This window comes from Colius striatus, chromosome W (genome assembly GCF_028858725.1).
Source record: "Colius striatus isolate bColStr4 chromosome W, bColStr4.1.hap1, whole genome shotgun sequence".
In the NCBI taxonomy this organism is placed as follows: domain Eukaryota; kingdom Metazoa; phylum Chordata; class Aves; order Coliiformes; family Coliidae; genus Colius; species Colius striatus.
Window position 1 is genome coordinate 42004228 of NC_084789.1, and position 17543 is coordinate 42021770.

At 52.7% G+C, this 17543-nt stretch overlaps 2 protein-coding genes across 5 annotated transcripts in view; one reads left to right on the plus strand and one right to left on the minus strand.

Annotated features, from left to right (window-relative positions):
- LOC104563553 (vesicle-fusing ATPase) overlaps window positions 1-10072 on the plus strand; it is a 67553-nt gene extending 57481 nt beyond the window's left edge. For 2 of the 3 annotated variants that reach the window (XM_062016927.1, XM_062016930.1), the window contains exons 18-21: window positions 3330-3464; window positions 4276-4389; window positions 7945-8000; window positions 8590-10072. In XM_062016927.1, the coding sequence (XP_061872911.1) occupies window positions 3330-3464; window positions 4276-4389; window positions 7945-8000; window positions 8590-8608 (324 nt within the window). In that variant the 3' untranslated portion in view covers window positions 8609-10072. Of the gene's footprint in view, window positions 1-3329; window positions 3465-4275; window positions 4390-7944; window positions 8001-8390 lie in introns of all 3 variants that reach the window. The other variant, XM_062016929.1, reaches the window with a different exon arrangement.
- Window positions 10073-13510: 3438 nt separating this feature from the next.
- LOC104549858 (proto-oncogene Wnt-3) overlaps window positions 13511-17543 on the minus strand; it is a 30231-nt gene continuing 26198 nt past the window's right edge. For both annotated transcript variants that reach the window (XM_062016791.1, XM_062016792.1), the window contains exons 3-4: window positions 15200-15465; window positions 13511-13990 (exon numbers count right to left, since the gene is read on the minus strand). In XM_062016791.1, the coding sequence (XP_061872775.1) occupies window positions 13511-13990; window positions 15200-15465 (746 nt within the window). The remainder of the gene's footprint in view (window positions 13991-15199; window positions 15466-17543) is intronic.

The window sequence follows — 17543 nt, forward strand, 5'->3', positions numbered from 1 at the left end:
TAAAGAATTACTGTAGCTCATAAAGCAGATCAGGCTCGGTGGCACAGCACTGTGTGATTGTGCTTGCAAGAGGAAGTTGTGTCTGTTTTGGGTGTCTCAGTTCTGTTCAAGAGTCTGTCTGGTTTCCTTTGTATCCTGGTACCTCACCTGTGTAACACGGAGGCTGTTGGAAGGTGCCTCACAGCATGCAGATGGCTCGTTAGGACATTGTGAATAAGGTAGCAGAAATTCACCCTACAGGGCTTGTACTTTATTACTGAGCTACAGCACTTGTAATGTCAGATATCACATTGTTTATGAATTGGTAAGAAAGTCACTGGGGGACAATGTGTGGAGGAAATAGAGAGCAGCCATGAGTCTGAATCGAGATGGAGTTTTCTCCATCAAACCTGCTGATAAATCCTGTCTCAGCGTTCTGAAGACCTGAAGCGTGCATCGGTTCAGCTGCCCCATGTGCTGCTTTCCCAACTGTACCCTGGGGAGTTGGAGGCACCTTTTAACCTTGTCCTTGGGTGGCAACTTCAGATCCAACGTCAGAGGTGTTTGCAGCACACTTGTGTGATTCACAAGCAGGTGATGGCTCCCGTGTTCCTGGGGGGCTCGTTGCACACTGCTTCCACGCTTGCGTTCGAAGTGTTTTGCCAACCTCCTGCAAAGACTGAAACTCTTGACATTTTGTCCTCGTGTAGGAAATAAAGCTTTTCTGTTGCAGAGCGTCATTTCTTTTTCCTGGTCTGTTAAGTGCTTTAGCTGAAAATGAGCATCTGGTGGGGCTTTCTGAGTGCCTTGTAGGAGCGAGGATTAAAAGCCATTCACCTGCTCGCTGCTCAGGGCATTGCTGTTCCCATCGTGCCGTGCCAGATCTTACTGAATTGCTCACATTTAGCTCAAACTTGTAAAATGTTCTTTTCCTGGTCTTGCTGCCCAGTGACCATCAAAAAAGAAACAAAGAACTTGCAATTGTAAAGCTGCAGCAGCCAACACAATAGTTGTGTGTATTTTCTCTGCAGACATTATATGCCCTTCTCAAGGCTACCTAGAGGCATTTTTAGACACTGAGGCCTTCTTCTGCTTTCTGTGTGCTGCCAGCAGTTGAGCTTGGTCTGACAATAAAGCTAGAGAGAAGGGATGCCATCCAGAGGGTCCTGGGCAGGCTTGAGAGATCGGCCCATGCAACCCATATGAAATTCAACAAGGCCAAGTGCACCGCCCTGCACATGGGTTGGAGCAGTCCCAAGCACAGGACTTGGGGGTGTCAGTGGATGGAAAACTGACTATGAGCCAGCAATATTCACTTGCAGTCCAGAAAGCCAACCATATCCTGGGCCTCATCACCAGCAGCGTGGGCAGTGGGGCGAGGGAAGGGATCCCCCCTTCTGCTACACTCTCCTGAGGCCCACCTGCGGTGCTGCCTCCAGCTCTGGGGCGCCTACATCAGAAGGACATGGAGCTGCTGGAGTGAGCCCAGAGGAGCCCATGAAGATGATCTGAGGGATGGAGCCCTTCTGCTGTGGAGACAGGCTGAGAGAGTTGGGGGTGTTCAGCCTGGAGAAGAGAAGGCTCTGGGGAGACCTTAGAGCAGCCTCCAGGCCCTTGAGGGGCCGACACGAAAGCTGGGGAGGGACTTTGTACAAGGGCCTGGAGTGACAGGATAAGGGGTGATGGCTCCAAACTGAGAGAGGGGAGACTTAGTTGAAATGTGAGGAAGAAGCTCTGCACAGTGAGAGTGGGGAGGCCCTGGCACAGAGAGGTTGTGGCTGCCCCATCCCTGGAAGTGTCCAAGGGCAGGTTGGATGAGGCCTGGAGCAACCTGGGCTAGTGCAGTGTCCCTGCCCATGGCAAGGGGATGGAATTTAGATCCTCTCTCGGGTCTCTTTCAGCCCCAGCCATTCTGTGATCCCTGTTCCTGCTGCAGATTTAAACGTGGCATGGCTGTGGTCAGTTCAGCAATTGTCTGCTTTTCCCCTTTGAATTGCCCAGTAGGTTTCTGAGGATTTCCCCTGCTAAAGAGATGACTGAGCTGGTGAGTGTGGGGCTCCTGTGATGTAGGTAGTGATTAATACACAGCAGGGTTAGCACAGTGTTTCCCTGACAAAGCCTTTGTGTGCAGCCCGTGACCTGGGGCGTGCTCTGGTTTCAAATGCCAGGCATTACTTCCTCCTGCTGTCTTAGGCTAAAAACAAACTTGAAGTGAGCACTTGAGTTTGTTACCAGTTCTGGTGCTTTCTCATTGTCCATCACCCAAAGCAAGAGGATAATCTGTTCAAACACAAAAAGTCAGTGGATACAAAGGCACACTCGGGAAAATAAAGAGATGCTGCAAAGATGCATCATCTTCATCACATGTATTAAGTTTAAATAGGTTTTCATCCTTTGTCAAAGGAGCACAAAGCACTTCTGCAATCAATTCTGTCTGCTCTGTGGGGACAAGTTTTAGGTTTTGGTTTGTTTGGGGTTTTTATAATGATGAACAGTGTTTTGTGTTACAAGGTTGAAATAGAGAACTTTTACTCTGAGCATCGGCTAAACTTCTGTACAGCAGGTGAAGAGAGGCCAGCCAGGGCTCCTGATGTGTTCAACTGCGAAAGGGACTGGTCCCACCTAGTAATCCCAACAGCTCTTCCCATTTATTAGTGTCTGAACCCCACATCAGGGAATTCAAACAGCATTGACATGGCATTTCAGACGATCCAGCAGAAGTTGATTTTTCCTGGCAGTGGATGTTTTCCATTCGTTGCTCTGTTATTTATAAGCCCTGTTACTGCTCTGGCCAGCGCTGGTTTGAACTCAGGGGCTGCCAGACGTGGTGCTGTCCCTCTGTACAGCCACACTGGCTGTGGTAAGTCTCATGAACTTACAGCAGCCTGTGCTCTTACAGCGAGACCTGCAAAAGCATCGGAGCTGTTTGAGCAGCGACAGAGTATTCACTGCACCCACAGGATTGCTAAAGACAGGCTGTTCCCCTGAGAAGTCATCTGTCAGCCAGCTTTTGGGAATGGGGCTTTTCTCGTGCTTTTAAAGTGAATGAGGTTTCAGCTCTGCATAATGATGCATTTAAAAGGAAAGGTAAGGTAGGAGAGCTGGGAGTGTAGGTGGCTCTTCTGCGTACCCTGGTGATTTGGAGCCCCTTGGTGGCATTACTTTGTGTTCTGGAGTCGGATCCCGTTCGGTTGATACTGACTGCTTCACTTCCTGAGAGATTTAATCCCATTCATTCTGAGTGGGATTTTTCCATGAGTGCTTTCTGCTTTTCATTCGTAGTTAGCTGAAGTTTCCCAGTGTTGGTGGTTCTCTTTTCCTCTCCTGACACTGGCTCTGCTGTGTGACAGGGCCGCAAGCTGCTCATCATTGGAACCACCAGTCGCAAAGATGTCCTGCAGGAGATGGAAATGCTGAACGCCTTCAGCACCACCATTCACGTGCCCAACATCGCAACAGGGGAGCAGCTGATGGAGGCTTTGGAGGTGAGACAGAGCTCAGGGGTGACAAACAAGCTCCAAGTGTGCTGGAAATGGGTGATTTGCAGTAGCTCTGCATTTGGGAACGCTGCCCTGCTTCACACTGTGTTGGCACACAGCAGTTCTAAGGCTTCTCCACGTTAGTTTTTCGTGCGACAGAGTAATGCAAAATGAGAGAAAGGCAGGTCTAGGGGAAAAAAGTATGTGGAATGGATTGAAAGAGGCGAAGGACGTGGAAGTTGGGTAATGAATATCATCAGGGCACTTAGCTGAATGTGCCTGGAGGGGGCCAAGCTCTCATGAATTGGAGCAACATCAAATGAAGGTGTTTAGTGCTGAAGAGATTATAGGTTCTTTATGAATTCGTGCCCTTGGTGGAAATTGCAGTGAGTATTGAAGGCTGTTCAAATGAACTCCACGGGCAGATCTTTTGTGTGGACTTGCAGAATTGTCACAATGGTGATCTCACTAAAGCCTGAAAGACACAGCCACTCCTGCAGCCGTTCTGAAAACTTACTGTGGCTTGAGTCACCATGTTCTGTCTGGGCTCTAACCTGAAGAGAGCCTAGAATGGATCATAAAAGAGAATCACTGACTGTTTGATGAGAGGCATTGTCAGTAGAGCTCTTGTGGAATAAAAGAATCTGAAGAGTTTTGCCTTGTCTTGATATATTGCAACAAATTTTCCTTCCTAGCTAGAAAATGCTTTCAGGCTTCTCATTCCCTTTCTCCCTGAGTTAGGCAGCATCATTCCTGCTGACAGGCTCCTGGTGTGGAGTTGTTTGTTTGTTACTCTTATTTTCCTTTCCCTCCCCAGCTCCTGGGTAACTTCAAAGACAAGGAACGCAGCACCATTGCACAGAATGTCAAAGGGAAGCCTGTCTGGATCGGTATCAAGAAGCTGCTGATGCTGATAGAAATGTCACTACAAGTAAGAACGTTTCTGGTCCGGGAAGAACTGGGTTAAATAGAGCGGTCTTAGGGGTCCCCATCAGAGCCCTGCCCGGGCTGTGTGGTAGGAGCCTTTGAATTGGTTTAATTGAGAAAAGAGCTACAGTGCAAAGAAGTTTTCTGAACAAAGGGATCCCCAGGTCTTGGTCCGCAGAGAGATGTGTAAAATCACAGTGCCCATAGGCTGTTTGGAGCTGCACTTCAGAGAAGAGCATCTGGCGACTGGAGGGGTGGATTAACTTTCATGAAATGCCTTCACCCAGCATGTGAAGATTGCAGATAGCAATCACTTAGGGGGTTTTTTCTCTTCCCAAGAAGAAGCTGCCTGTGCAGGTGTATGTGCTCTTTTCCTGAGGAAGATAAATCTGTCAGGCCATTCAACTGCTCTTCTCTTGATTTTCCACTTTCAGCACTTTAAAGAAAATAATTGCAGAGGGTAGAAATATGTCTGTGTGACCCCTCCCCCCAGCCAGCAGCCGTGCCTGCGAGCCAGCCGTCAAGCTGGTGCTCGACAGCGTGTGCATACTAACGCGGCGAGGGTGCAGCACGCAGCCCTAATCCTCCGTGGCTGACATTTCAGCGCCCTTCTGAGGCCTTCCCCCCCCCCCCCCCCCACTCTCTCTTTTCACATCAAATGGATTTAGTGCAGCTGAGTGAACTGTCCTTAGATCTTCCTAGGAGAGGCTGAGCATAAGCGAAGAGGCATGTAGTTTAGCAGCATATAAGTCATGTATCCCTCTGTTCACTACTCACAATTCTGTTAAAACTTGCTCAGCATAAGGATATGCTCTGACTGGATGTCACCTCAGGGAATAAAGTCATTTATCTAGATTACTTTTTCCTCTTCTTCCTTGGCTTTTAATTCCATACCTACAGGCAAGTCGGTAAGTCATTGCTCACATGTATTGAATGTGTTTAAGGGGTGCAGGCCTTGAGGGGCTGCGGGGCTCCGTGGCAGTCTGTTTCACTTAGCCTTGACAATGGATTCCTTCTTCTCACACGGGACGTTTTCCTTGGCTGCTTTGACCTTAAGTGTTTGGTTCTTTCCAAAGCTGAAGGTGAAGGTTATATAGATTAGGGACAGCTCGGTCTGGAGCGTGGGGGGAAGTGCTGACCCTGCTGGCAGCACAGCCAGCGTGGTGTGGACAGGGAGTCCTCGTGCTGCCCTGCAGGGAAACTGGCTGTGTGCGTCTGAACCAGACCACTGGTTTGTAGGTAAGTCCATGGCTGATCAGGATGGGAGAAGACAGGCAGAAGGATGACTCTGTGCCATTCCTGACAAACCGAACGAGTGTAAAGTGAAGAACCCTCCTGCTGATGTAGATGATTGGTAATACACCCTGGCCGCTCTGCAGGGATGCTTAGTAGCAAGGCAGCTTGGTTATTCCGCTGGGTCCAGGTGATTGTGTAATAGCATGGGTAATAGCACATGGAAGCGAAGCATGAAGAAGTTCTGTTCCAAAGGGTCTGAGGTGTTTACGTGACTCCAGCTGCTCAACTGCTATAAATACAGGAGAGCAGTGCAGGCTCTCAGCAGAAGGGAGAACACTCGTCTCTGAATGCATTCAAAGACCACAGTGGGAGCTGATTTGGCAAGTTTTTACAGGAAAGCAGAATTTCACCACGTGAGAGGTCCAGGATTAGTTCCTTTTTTTGGTGAGCTGGACCACAGCTTTCTGGAAAGAGTTTTGAATCTGAAGTCCCTTAAAAATTGGATGTGATGGATGGAATGTCCCAAACTTCAGCTGATTGGATCCCGTGGTGAATGAATTCTTTGCAAAAAATGCTTTCATTCACCTGGTTTCGTTCTCTGCAGTCACTGGATCCGTGGACTTGGGGTTTTTATTAGGCTGGTAAACCCAGCACAGGCTGTATGGAGCTGCCAAATGACTTCCAGTTGGGTTCAGACCAAAGTCCTGCTGAACCACTCTCAGTGTCAAGGCCCTTTCTTGGAGTCCCATGGAGCACTGCATTCTGGTGTCTCGGGTTACTTTGTTGTCTTGTTTACAAGCCTTGTAAAGCCACACTTTTTGACAGCCCAATTTCCCTCAAACTATGTTTATTGCTATTCCTGGCCTCCTTTAATGTCAAACTACTTGTGCTTAGTGTCACATACTTCAGTCACCTTGAGTGTCCTGGACAGATGGCACGTTCTTGTTGAGAAGAAGCCTTTGATGCATGAGCACACTCAGGATTTGCTACATGAATCCAGAAAAACTTAGTTCTGAAGTGTCCTTGGCTGCAGTACCTGGAGGAGCTCTCGGTGCTGTCCTGTGCCCTGCCCTGATCCTGCAGCCCTGCCCTGGGGTGCTGCTGGACACATGAGCCTCCTTTTTCCACAGCGAGGGGCTTGGTCCCTTGTGCTTGCTTTGCCTGCCTGTCTTGTTGCTCTTGGACCCCGCTGGCGACACTCCAGAGGCCAAGGCCTCTCTTCTTTTTAGAGCAGGAACCTGAATGAGCCAGGCAGCTTTCCAGAAAGCCCCTTTTTGCACCTCTAGTGTTTCCTGATTTGGTAACTTCTGTTGAGCACAAGTAAAACTGGAGTTAATCTGAGCTGTTTGTAATGTACTTCAGCTCCCTCGGGAACTCGTTTTGAAAGGGCATTGTACAGCATTGCCTACATGATTTTAGATGCTGTATCTGGTACCCATTTGGTACCCAAGGGCATGCATATCTTGGTGGGTCTCTTCCTGGGCGTGTCCTGGGGATACTGCATTACCCGGAAAGGAACCAGCTTTCTTGCCACCTTTCTGAGCTGTGGCACAGAGTGTGTCTCCGCTGTTCTAGAAGACTTTTCATCCAGTTTGAGCACAGGATTCCTCCTTTCACAGGGGACTAGAGGATCTTAAGTCCCTGAGCCTGCTTCCCCTTTGCACTCGATTGACACCATCTCCTGCTGCTTCCAGAGCCTGCTGTTTCTTAGGCACTGTGTTGATGTTACAGGGTGTTGATGAACAGAAGCTGAGTTTCTAAGTGAACTGTTGCAATTTTCCAGTGTTTATAGTCACAACTCACTGTCTCTTGGAGTAGTGGTGGCACATCAAAGAGAACTGACAGGCCCATGCATCGGCAGTTACATGTTGTTATATGCAGTCCAAGTCTCTGTACCCTTAGTAGCCCTTCCTCCCACTGCCCCCTTGTCTCTGTTCTGGTGGAGAGGCAGGACTGACCTTTAGGGGATGTTCCTGGCTGATGGAGCCACAACACAGGTTGGTACCATAAGTTGTGGAAGCCCCATGCTGTGATTCAGCTTTCGCATGTGTGCTAACCCACCACACACAGCTCCTCTCCTCTGGTGCTGTAAGGGGTGAAGAAGACAGGAAAACTGAGCACATCTCTCCTTCTGCTATCGGTGCAGTGCTTCATCTGCACTGCTCAGCTCAGAGCTTCTGGGCAGGCAGGCTGGGGTCTGCTGTCAGATGCACGGGCAAAGCAAACAGCCCTGCACTTCTCCAGCTGTCTCTGTGGCCTGGTGTTCCTGTTGGGCTGTGGGCAGGTTGCTCCACACTGACAGAGATTTCTGTTTGGTGTTTAGATGGATCCTGAGTATCGAGTGAAAAAATTCCTGGCTCTTCTGAGAGAAGAAGGAACGTAAGTACTTCTGTTTGGAAGTGTTGCTGGGAATTCTCTGCTCAGAAATCATAGAGTCAAACCACAACAGAGTGTGTCTGATCTCATTGGTGGCTCCTCCTCTGTCACCACATATCAGTTCTGCTTGCAGCTATGCACCAGTGGCTGGGGGAGGAGGGAGGTCTGGAAGACTCTTTGAGAACCTGCATGCCTGAATTCTCTGCTTTGCTTAATTTATCTGTGGCTTTAAAATTAAAACGAGGTGTTGAACCACAGTTCAGCTTTCTTTAACTAAAGTAAATCAGGAGAGACTCTGCTAGAGTTAAAATCCATCTGCTTATCTGAAATCTGAAACTTTTGTTTTCCTGTATTACTGTCTGAGAGAAGGATGTCCTACTCTTTCCCCTGTAGGTGTCACAGGGAATAGTTCAGCCCGGTCTTGACAGTGGCATCTCCTAGAAAATGACTTTCTAATACATGTAGGGCAGTACCTGTGCTGGGGAAACTCACAACAGTATCTATCCTGGCTACATGTGAGTGGGTTCCAGTGTGTGCTTGATGCTTTTATACCTGTGCATGCTTTCTTGATGGATTTGGCTTCTTTTGCAAGAGTTCCTTCCCTAGACTGAAGGTGGACCAAGTGCAAGATCAACAGCTGGAAAAGTGACCAACCTGGAGAATATACACTGGGATCTTTACTCTTCCGTGTTCAGCACACTGGACAAAGTGAAATGCTCCCTGTTTGCAAGAGCCCAATGTGGAATCTGCATGTTTAGTGCAATACAATATCTTTATTCTTTGTCTTTAATATACTGATGTCATGTGGAAGTGTCTCCTAGAACCCTGTGCTTCTGTCTCTGTGCAGGCAAGGCTGTGCTCCCGTTTGGTTTTAGCATGGGGGAAACGGCCTGTAAGTCTGGAAGCCAACGCTTGCTGTGTCCAGCAGCCAGTTGCTACCATAGGAAGGAAATCCCAACCTCTAATAAAACCTGTCAGTCTGTGGTGAAGGCATCTTAAAGTATTGTTCTGTCTTCTCCCCATCTGATGAATGCTTTCTTCTGATGTCATCCTGTGGCTCCCTGAACACCGAGCCAGGCTGGTAACTAACGAGGGTGCCCACAATAATTCAGCTCCAGATCTGCCCAGGTGCCCATACCCGCTTGCTTTTATACCTGGGCATTTTGTTGCCCAATGAGGTGGACTGGCTAGTGGCAAGAGGGGCTGGAAGAAGGCAGGGAATGTATTTGATCAGAATAGAGAAAACGTCCAAATCCAGTATTTAAGGCATCAAGGCTTGTTGTTGCTTCAACAACAGTTAGAGATGTGGATTCCAGCCGAGAGCTCTTCAGGAGCGCAGCGTGGAGGCCGCTGTGGGAGTCACCAGCCTCATTGTGGCCCATTTTTCTGCCACCTTACCAAAGGTTGAAATTCCTCCTTGGAGACAGAGAGGAAACCAAGCTCTGCAGATGCACCAGATCCATGTTGCCATGTTTTTGCACTGAAATAAAGGAATGTCTCAGTCGTTGCTCTCTGGCCCTTCCCCAGCACTCATCTCGCCAAGCAGATGCTGCTGATGGCTGCATGCGGCCGCTCCCCGCCACTGCTTCGGCTCCACACCTGTCATAAGGTTCATGGAATGTACCTCAAGTTGGTGGGGCATGAAGTCAAAGCCATTTCTGAGATCCTGGTGTAGCTTCCTCGAGCAGATGTGCTGCTCAGGGCTAGCAGCTTGTACCCGAAGCAGGGTTCCCAGGGAAGGAGGGTGCCTCACGTGCCCAGACTGAAGGTACTGTTGTCCTTTGCGTGTACTTAGAGCAGTCGGAGTGTTTCAGTCACTCTGGTTTCTTTGGCAACGCTGTTGTGTTGTGATGACATTGTGAGTCCCAGTGGTTACCATTCCTTCTCATTTTGTGTGTGATCTTGTGACTTTATTTGTTCCTTCCTCTCCTCGGCTGGCCCTGGTGACGGCAGCACACCTTAACTTATATTTCAGAGTAAATGATGTAAACCTTATTGTGTCTCTGTCCAGAACTATATTGATGAATAAATATCTGGTTTAATTGCACATTCAGTGGGTTCAATAAAAAGCACAATTACTTGTGGTGATCTGGAAGATATCTGTGTCTCTGGTGGGAGTGGAACTGAGCTGTCTGTAAGGAGTGCCGAGGGATGGCATGAAGATAGCGAAGCTCTTCCCAGGCTGCTGATAGCCAGAGGGGTGCTCAGCTTGTAGCCAAGCACGGACGGGTCCAGTGTGTCCCCAGCCTGGGGAGCTGGGCCACAGGCAGTCTCACAGGAGTTGGCTGAGAAGACCCCTGGGCTGACCCATGCTAGTGTTTGCCGGACCTGCAGTGCTGAGGAAGCCCGAGGTGTCCACACACGAGATACATGTGGGTGCAAGTTTGGTGTATCCCATGGAGAAGGCCGTGCTGGAAAAACAGGGCAAACTGTCCAACCAGTTCTGAGATCTCCATCCAAGATGTTTCCTGCAGGTGCCAGAAGAGAGAGTGACTCCTGGCAGCATCTTCCCCCCCACACTGCCTGGGCAGGAGCACCTTTACAGTGAGAGCTCTCTTGCTTTAGACAGGAAAGGCCACATTCTTCATCCCTTTCCTTACCCTGGTGCTACTTTTCCCTGAACAATGGAAAAAGTCGGGGGGGAGGAGTGGAGCAAGTGGAGAAAGGCTTGGTATGATGGGCAGATGTACAGAGTTCCCACTCCTAGGCCCAAAACACCCCACAAGGCCAGAGTTTGGGTTGTGTGGGCTGCCAGCAGCAGCTGGGTGGTGTTGGGGTGAGTGTGGAGGCTGCTGCCACCCCGGCAGACACAACCGTGCCGGAGCATCCCGGCTGCGCCGCGGCAGAGCTCGGCATCCTGCGGGCACAGGCAGCGCCGGGCCTGGGGCAGCGCTGCCAGACGCTGCAGGTAAGTGTTTGGGTGTCAGTTGGGCGGCAGGGTGGGAGCAGAGAACGGGGTTCAGGGAGGTTCTTCCCCCTTCAGATGGGTACATTTGAGGCGGGTGCTGTGGAGAAGTGCAGGCACCTAAAAGCAAACGTGTCAGAGATCACAGAATCACACATAAACAGCCACAACATAATTCCCAGACAGGAGAAGATGTTTTTCTGTGAGAAAAATTGGTTCTGGGCCTGTACAAACCATGAGAAGGTGCTTTAGTGGCAGCCTGCAAGTACCTGGGTGTGGGGAGGCCAAGCCTAGAGCCTGTTTCGGTGCAGGCGCCCGGTGGTGCGTGCACACTGCGAGCTGCCGCCCTGGGAGTACAGCCCTGAGCCGTCAGCCGCCCACCTCCCACGCTGGCTGCGGGCTGTGCGGTGTGTGCCTGTGGCTCTCCCCGTGCACAGGGAGCTGGAGGACGAGCCCCTGCTCCCGCAGCAGGAGCTGAAGGCCAGGGCTGGGTTGGGGCTTTCACCTGCTCTTCAATGACAAGAAAAATGCAACTTGAAATACGTTTTTCTCCAAATATATATATTTATATAATATATAATCTTAGTTAACTCAAGTATGTACATTGTATAATAAATAATGCTTATAAAAAGAGACATTTTCCGAATATAAAATAACAAAAAATCGACCTCTACAACTTTATACAAAACTTTGGATAAAGCAGGTTGATGGAAAAGGATCTTCCATTCAGTGCTAGGATACCTGGCTACAGGAGAACAATTACAAGGCAATAAATGCTCTATTTAATATTAAATACCTTTTCTTGATTAAAAAAACCAACCAAGCAAACGAGTAAAAGGGGGTTTGTTTAAAGTCAGGTGGTGGAGTCTGTCCAGACACAGAACTGAACGTGTGCTTTTAAACAGAATGCCTGTCAGCAGGCAGCGCGTCTGACTCTGGGAGGTTTCTGAGAGCTCTCCTGTCATCTCTGATTTCAGAAAGCTGATGCTTCTCAGGCTGCCTGAATCCGGGAGCTCTTCATTGTGCTCTACAGAGGAGGGACTGAGACTTCTGCTCTGGTCCTCTGCAGCCCCAGGAGTGATGAGTGACAGGGCTGTGCTCTGTCCATCTGAGGGACCTTTCACCCACGTCACTGCTCTCTGCAGCGCCCTGTGCTGCTCCTTCCCGTGGCCAGAGAGGTGAGTGGAGCAGGAGACTGGGCTTTCATGGTTCAGACATACTCCTACGCTAAACCGCTGGTGCTTGAGCAGTGGTGTTGGAACATGGTTCCCTGTCAGCTCTGGAGGAGCCCACCAGGACAGAGGATGTTTGGGTTTTGCTTTCAATATGCCATGGAAGTGTAAGCCCAGAATGAGGGGTGTGTGGTCAGGGAGGGAGAATGTGGCCTGGGGAGCAGGTGGAGGGACAAACAGTGGTTCTTATGCTCTGAGATGGGTTGTGGGATGTGTGTGCCCACCCCTGGGGCCCAGACCCCTGCTAATGGTACAGAGCCTCTGCGCTCAGGAACAAACTGCTGGTAACTCAAGAAATCTCATGGGAGGGAAAGGTTCTGCCTGGGACTGTGCTGTTGGATAAAAGTCTCCTTCCCTGTCTGCACTTGCCTCTGCTTTGCTTCATCCTTTGCTGATGGGGGAAGACTGGGATGGACATTTCTTCTTGCCATGGCTTCTGTCTCCTGTCCATTACTGATGCTCAGAGCTGATGTAGCAGCTGCCTGCTGGCTGCCCTGTGCCCAGAGATGTTCTAGGATATAAAGTCAGATCAGGGAACACTTAGTAAGTAGGTGTATCAACCGGGTGGGTCTGCTCAGACCCTTACGAATCTCACGGGCGCTGCCTGGCAGAGAGGCTGCTGGAGAAGCGAAGTGTCCCTGTGTGGGAGGTGACAGCCTTACGAGGTGTGCTCTGCTGTTACCCTGGGCCAAGTGCCACAGGATCAGCTCTGGGCTGAAGTTTCCTGCTGTCCTCCTCAGGGGGATTACAGGAAACAATCTGGGGCTGTGGGGAGTACAGAGGGCAAAGGGGAAGTGAAAGCAGAGACTGGCTGTAAGGTTCTGTTCGTGTGCTCAGACGGGTTTTCCTCTCCTTGGAGCAGGAAGGAAGGAGCCTGGCTGGTGTGGACTGTGGGCTCCTTTCCTCCTCCTCCTCACCACATCTGCTGAGACCAGGGTAGCCATGCCTGTGCTTGCTCAGCTTGGTGTAAAATCCCACCTGAGCCCGTGCTGGCATCTGTGTGGGGCAGAGCTGGGGGGGAGGACGGCGCTGGGAGCCCCGTGTGCTGTGTGAGCAGCACCCTGCCCGCTGTGGCCTGGCCCCGCTCGGGCCTCAGCTGTCCCTGCTGCTCCCCAGCTGCTGCCGTGCCAGGCAGCCCGGGGGAAGGCAGCAGATCAGGGATCTCACGCGTCTGCAGTGCCAGGTCCAGCCTCGGGCCTCCTCGTGTGGGTGGGCTGCCAAGGGCCTCCTCTGCAGCGCTGGTGCTGGCTGTGAGGCTATCTGCCCTGGCCAAGGGCATTAGGATATTTTGATGCCGTCCCCTGAAGCGTGAGGCCGCTGAGTGGGGGCTGGTCACAGGGTTGATGGAGCTCCCATCGTTGGAGACGTACCTAGGCTTACTTGCAGGTGTGGACGTCGTAGACGCGTACGCACTCCTGGCAGCTCACGTAGCAGCACCAGTGGAAGATGCAGTGGCACTTCTCCTTCCGTTTCTCAGTCCTGGTGTTGTGGCCGCGGCCGCAGCACAGCAGGTCGCAGCCGTCGATGCCGTGGGAGGTGACGTTGCACGTCCTGTCCCTCGTCCCAAAGGAGCCCGTCTCGGGGTTGGGCTCACAGAAGTTGGGGGAGTTCTCGTAGTAGACCAGGTCCCGCTCGGTTGGCGGCTTGAACAGAGCGTACTTGGCGCGGAGGGTTTCCACCCAGCCCCGCGACTCCCGGTGCTTCTCCACCACCATCTCCGAGGCGCTGTCGTACTTGTCCTTCAGGTAGTCGCCGATGGCGCGGAAGTCGGGCTGTGCCCACCAGCACGTCTTCACCTCGCAGCTTCCCGACAGCCCGTGGCACTTGCACTTCAGGTGCATGTGGTCCAGGATGGTCTGGCGAGGGGAGAGAAGACAAAGGGCTCAGCAGCAGCTTGGGACGCGCCCTGTCACCCGCCCTCGCTGCCTGGCTTTCAGTGGCTGGCCTGAGCTTGGAATGGGAAGCCTGGGAGCTTGGCTGAGAAGGGCAGCTCCTCTAATCATCAACCCAACCCAGTCTAGCCCTGAACTCTGATGCTTTCAGTGGGGTCCTCCCTGTCATGTGTGTGGACAGTCAGAGCTTGCAGAAGTTGAGGGCTGGAGGATGTCTCTGATAGAGGCTTAATTAGACATAGCCCCTCATCCTGGCTTTGTTAATTGCCCTTCACTTTGTGCCCTGAGCCTGACAGAACTAGAAAGCAGATGAAATTATGAATCCAAGCACACGACACTGTCTTCCCCAGAAACCTACTCTGTGTGCAGCAAAACAATCATTGATTTTGGTGAAAATTGCTAGAGTTTGGGCTTCTTTTACAGCTGTCAATCGTTAAGTTAGTGATTCAAGCTTCTCTCTTTCCACCTCTGCCTGCTGAGGTGTGGGAAAAGCAGGATCTAGTGCTTGCTTTAAGCACTGCTTGAAAGGTCTGGCTGTTACATGGTTAAAGCAAGGTCAGGATGACGGGAAATGGGGAGGCTGAGGCTGGAGCTGAGGCAGAGCTGTTTCCCTGAGAGGGGTGTCAGCCCCTGTGCCAGGCTGCCCAGGGAGCTGGGGCAGTGCCCAGCCCTGGAGGGATCCCAAAGGCACAGAGCTGAGGTGCTGAGGGCCAGGGGTCAGTGCTGGGCTGGGCAGGGTGAGTGCAGGGCTGGGGCTGCAGCAGCTGAAAGGGCTTTTCCAACCACAGTGATTCAGTGATTGTGTGCCAGCGTGCTGGGTGTGCAGATGAGCAGAGCAGGATGTGGCCCCAGGACCCGCTGACAGCAGGAAGGGAGCATTTCAGTTGGAAGGGACTGACAGCCGTGGTAGTGCAGCGAGGCACTGGGTGGGACTGTCACGGCAGGGACAGGCAGGCAGGAGGAGCAGCTTGGGGGAAAGCTGTCTTCCCCACTGGCCTGAGCGCTGGGCGGTCTCGTTGGGTTTCTCTGTGCTGCCCTGGGGACTGTTTGTGCTGTGCTTTCGCTCTCCCTGACCCCTACCCGTCTGTGTGGGGACTGGAAATGCTGTGCCCTGGAAAGTAACGGCAGAAGGCTCCTTGCGTGGGCGCGGGGCGGCCCCGGGGCAGCACTCACCGTCCTGCCGGCCTCGTTGTTGTGCCTGTTCATGGCCGAGCGCGCGTCCGGCCGGTTCTCGCGGGCGTCGGCGAACTCCCGGGACACCAGCACGCCGAAGTCGGCGTCCTCGCTGCAGCCGCCCCACTTCCAGCCCTCCCCCGGGGGCCCCTTGTGGTGGGAGTCGCAGCCGCAGATGGTGGAGGTGCCCTCGGCGCAGGAGCGGGTCACGGCGAAGGCCACCCCGGCCGAGGCGATGGCGTGCACGAAGGCCGACTCTCGCGTGGCTGGGGACAGACAGAGGCCAGCGTTAACGCTGCCGCTTCCCTTCCCCACCTCCCTCAGCACCACCCACACCCCATGAAACAGCCAGCACTCGGGTGGTGAGCTGGTTGTCGGGAGTCCGCTGCCGGCGGCGCGCTCTGCAGCGCGGGTGGGACACGAGGGTGGCACCAGCTCCGCACGGGCAGCGTCTCCCCACACACCACACCCGCGGGGTTCCACTCAGTGCAGGTGCCAGGGGCTGCACTAAACAGCAGCAAGAGCTGAGAAGGGCCCCAGGAGAGAGTTACTGGAGTCACTCCTGATCTGGAAACCCAGAGAGGGGTCTCCGTGCCTGGAGTGGTCCTGCTTTGGCAGGGACGTTGGGCTGGATGATCTGCGGAGGTCCCCTCGACCCCAAGCATTCTGTGACTGTGTGATGTCCGTTGTTCAGGTGCTCACGTTGACTTTCATCTTCAAGTAGCTTTTAATGGCCCCTGTGTTACCTTCACAGTGCTTGCAGAGAGCAAAACGTCCGTCACACTCGTCCAGTCTGGCTGCCTGTCTCTGCGTCCGTTCCTGGCCGGGATGCCTCTCTCCAGAAGGGTGAGCAGAAGCAAACGCTGCCTTCCAGCTGAGGACTGCCTGGGGCTGAAGCAGAGCAAGTCCCACCACAGCTCATTCATCTCCCCTGCCCTGGGCACAGACTGGTGAGTCCCCCCTGTACACAGTGACACAGACTTTGTTCTTGGAGTCTGGGTTCCTGCAGCAGGGTTCAGTTACAGAGCTCTGCTCACGGTGTTTTTAAAGCTTCCTTGTTTTGTTTCAGGGTGTTTAGTAAAGCAGGCAGGGCTGTGCTGTTTCTGCTCCCTTTGAAATGGGCAGGAGTTGGCTGGCTCCAGTAAAGGCTGTACTAAATACAGGCTTCCCCAAGCATGGTGCAAATACTGTCCCAGTCTCATCCTTCTCCCTGGGGACATCTTTTGGTTCCGAGCCTCTTGGGTCTGCTAGGTCAGGGGATGACCCTGGAGTGCTTTAAGTCAGCGTGCCATGTTGTGGAGGCTTCAGGTCTGAATTCAGAGTGGCTGTTGGAGTCAGTGCAGGCTCAGGGCTGGCGTGCAGGGAGCTGCTGAAGGTACTGGGCCCATGGTGCCTGGGCTGCTGTTGCCTCTGGGTGCGCTGCCAGAGCTGTTTCCAGCTGCCCCGGGATGCAGCCTGACTGAGTGATCAGGGCAGTCGGCAGCAGGTGTGGGATGCAGCCAGGATTCTGTGTGTGAAAGCCATCCCTGACCTTGGAGACTGAACCAGAGCTGCTCCTTCCTGCCTGTGCTGCTGGGACCGCGCTGTGGTTTGCACTCTCTTTGCATTCAGACTCTTCCCTCCTTGCCCTTCCCGTGTGTGATGCATGGGCAGAGATCCACCCTCTGCCTCCTGAGGCTTCCCTTAGGTACCTTTCACCAGCTGCTTCTGCAGGGACCACTGGGGTTGGAGGTGGCTGCTCCAACGGGAGCCTCGCAGCCCGACAAAGGCTATTTGGGTGGCCCGTGATCCACGGCCGATCAGATTAGAGGAGCAGTGGAGCCCTGTGGCCCCTGCGCGGGACAGCTCGGGGGCGGGGGAGGACACGAGCCGCTCCGCGTTCGCCTCCCGCCCCGGGGGGCTTCGGGAAGGGGCTTTGGGGAGGTGCCGGGGGCGCGGGCTGGAGAGTCGCTGCGCGGTGTGTGAGGCTGTGGGTCCCTGTGCAGAGCGAGATGGATGGGGAGGCAGCTGGGCTGGGGCCTGGGCTGTGCAACCGCTGGGCTCAGGCGTGGTGGGGGTGCCCTGGGGGGCTGCACCTGGCTGTATGCCCATACCCGTGTGTGTGCCCACGAGCCCCGGACAGGGGCAGAACTAGTGGCACAGGCACAGTCACACACACACATAGGCACACTCACACACACACACATAGGCACACTCACACAGATGCACACTCACACACACATGCACACACACACACATGTGTACACACACGCACATACACACACATACACACACACATGCATACACACACACATGTACACACATGCACACACACGTACACACATGCACACACACATGCACACAC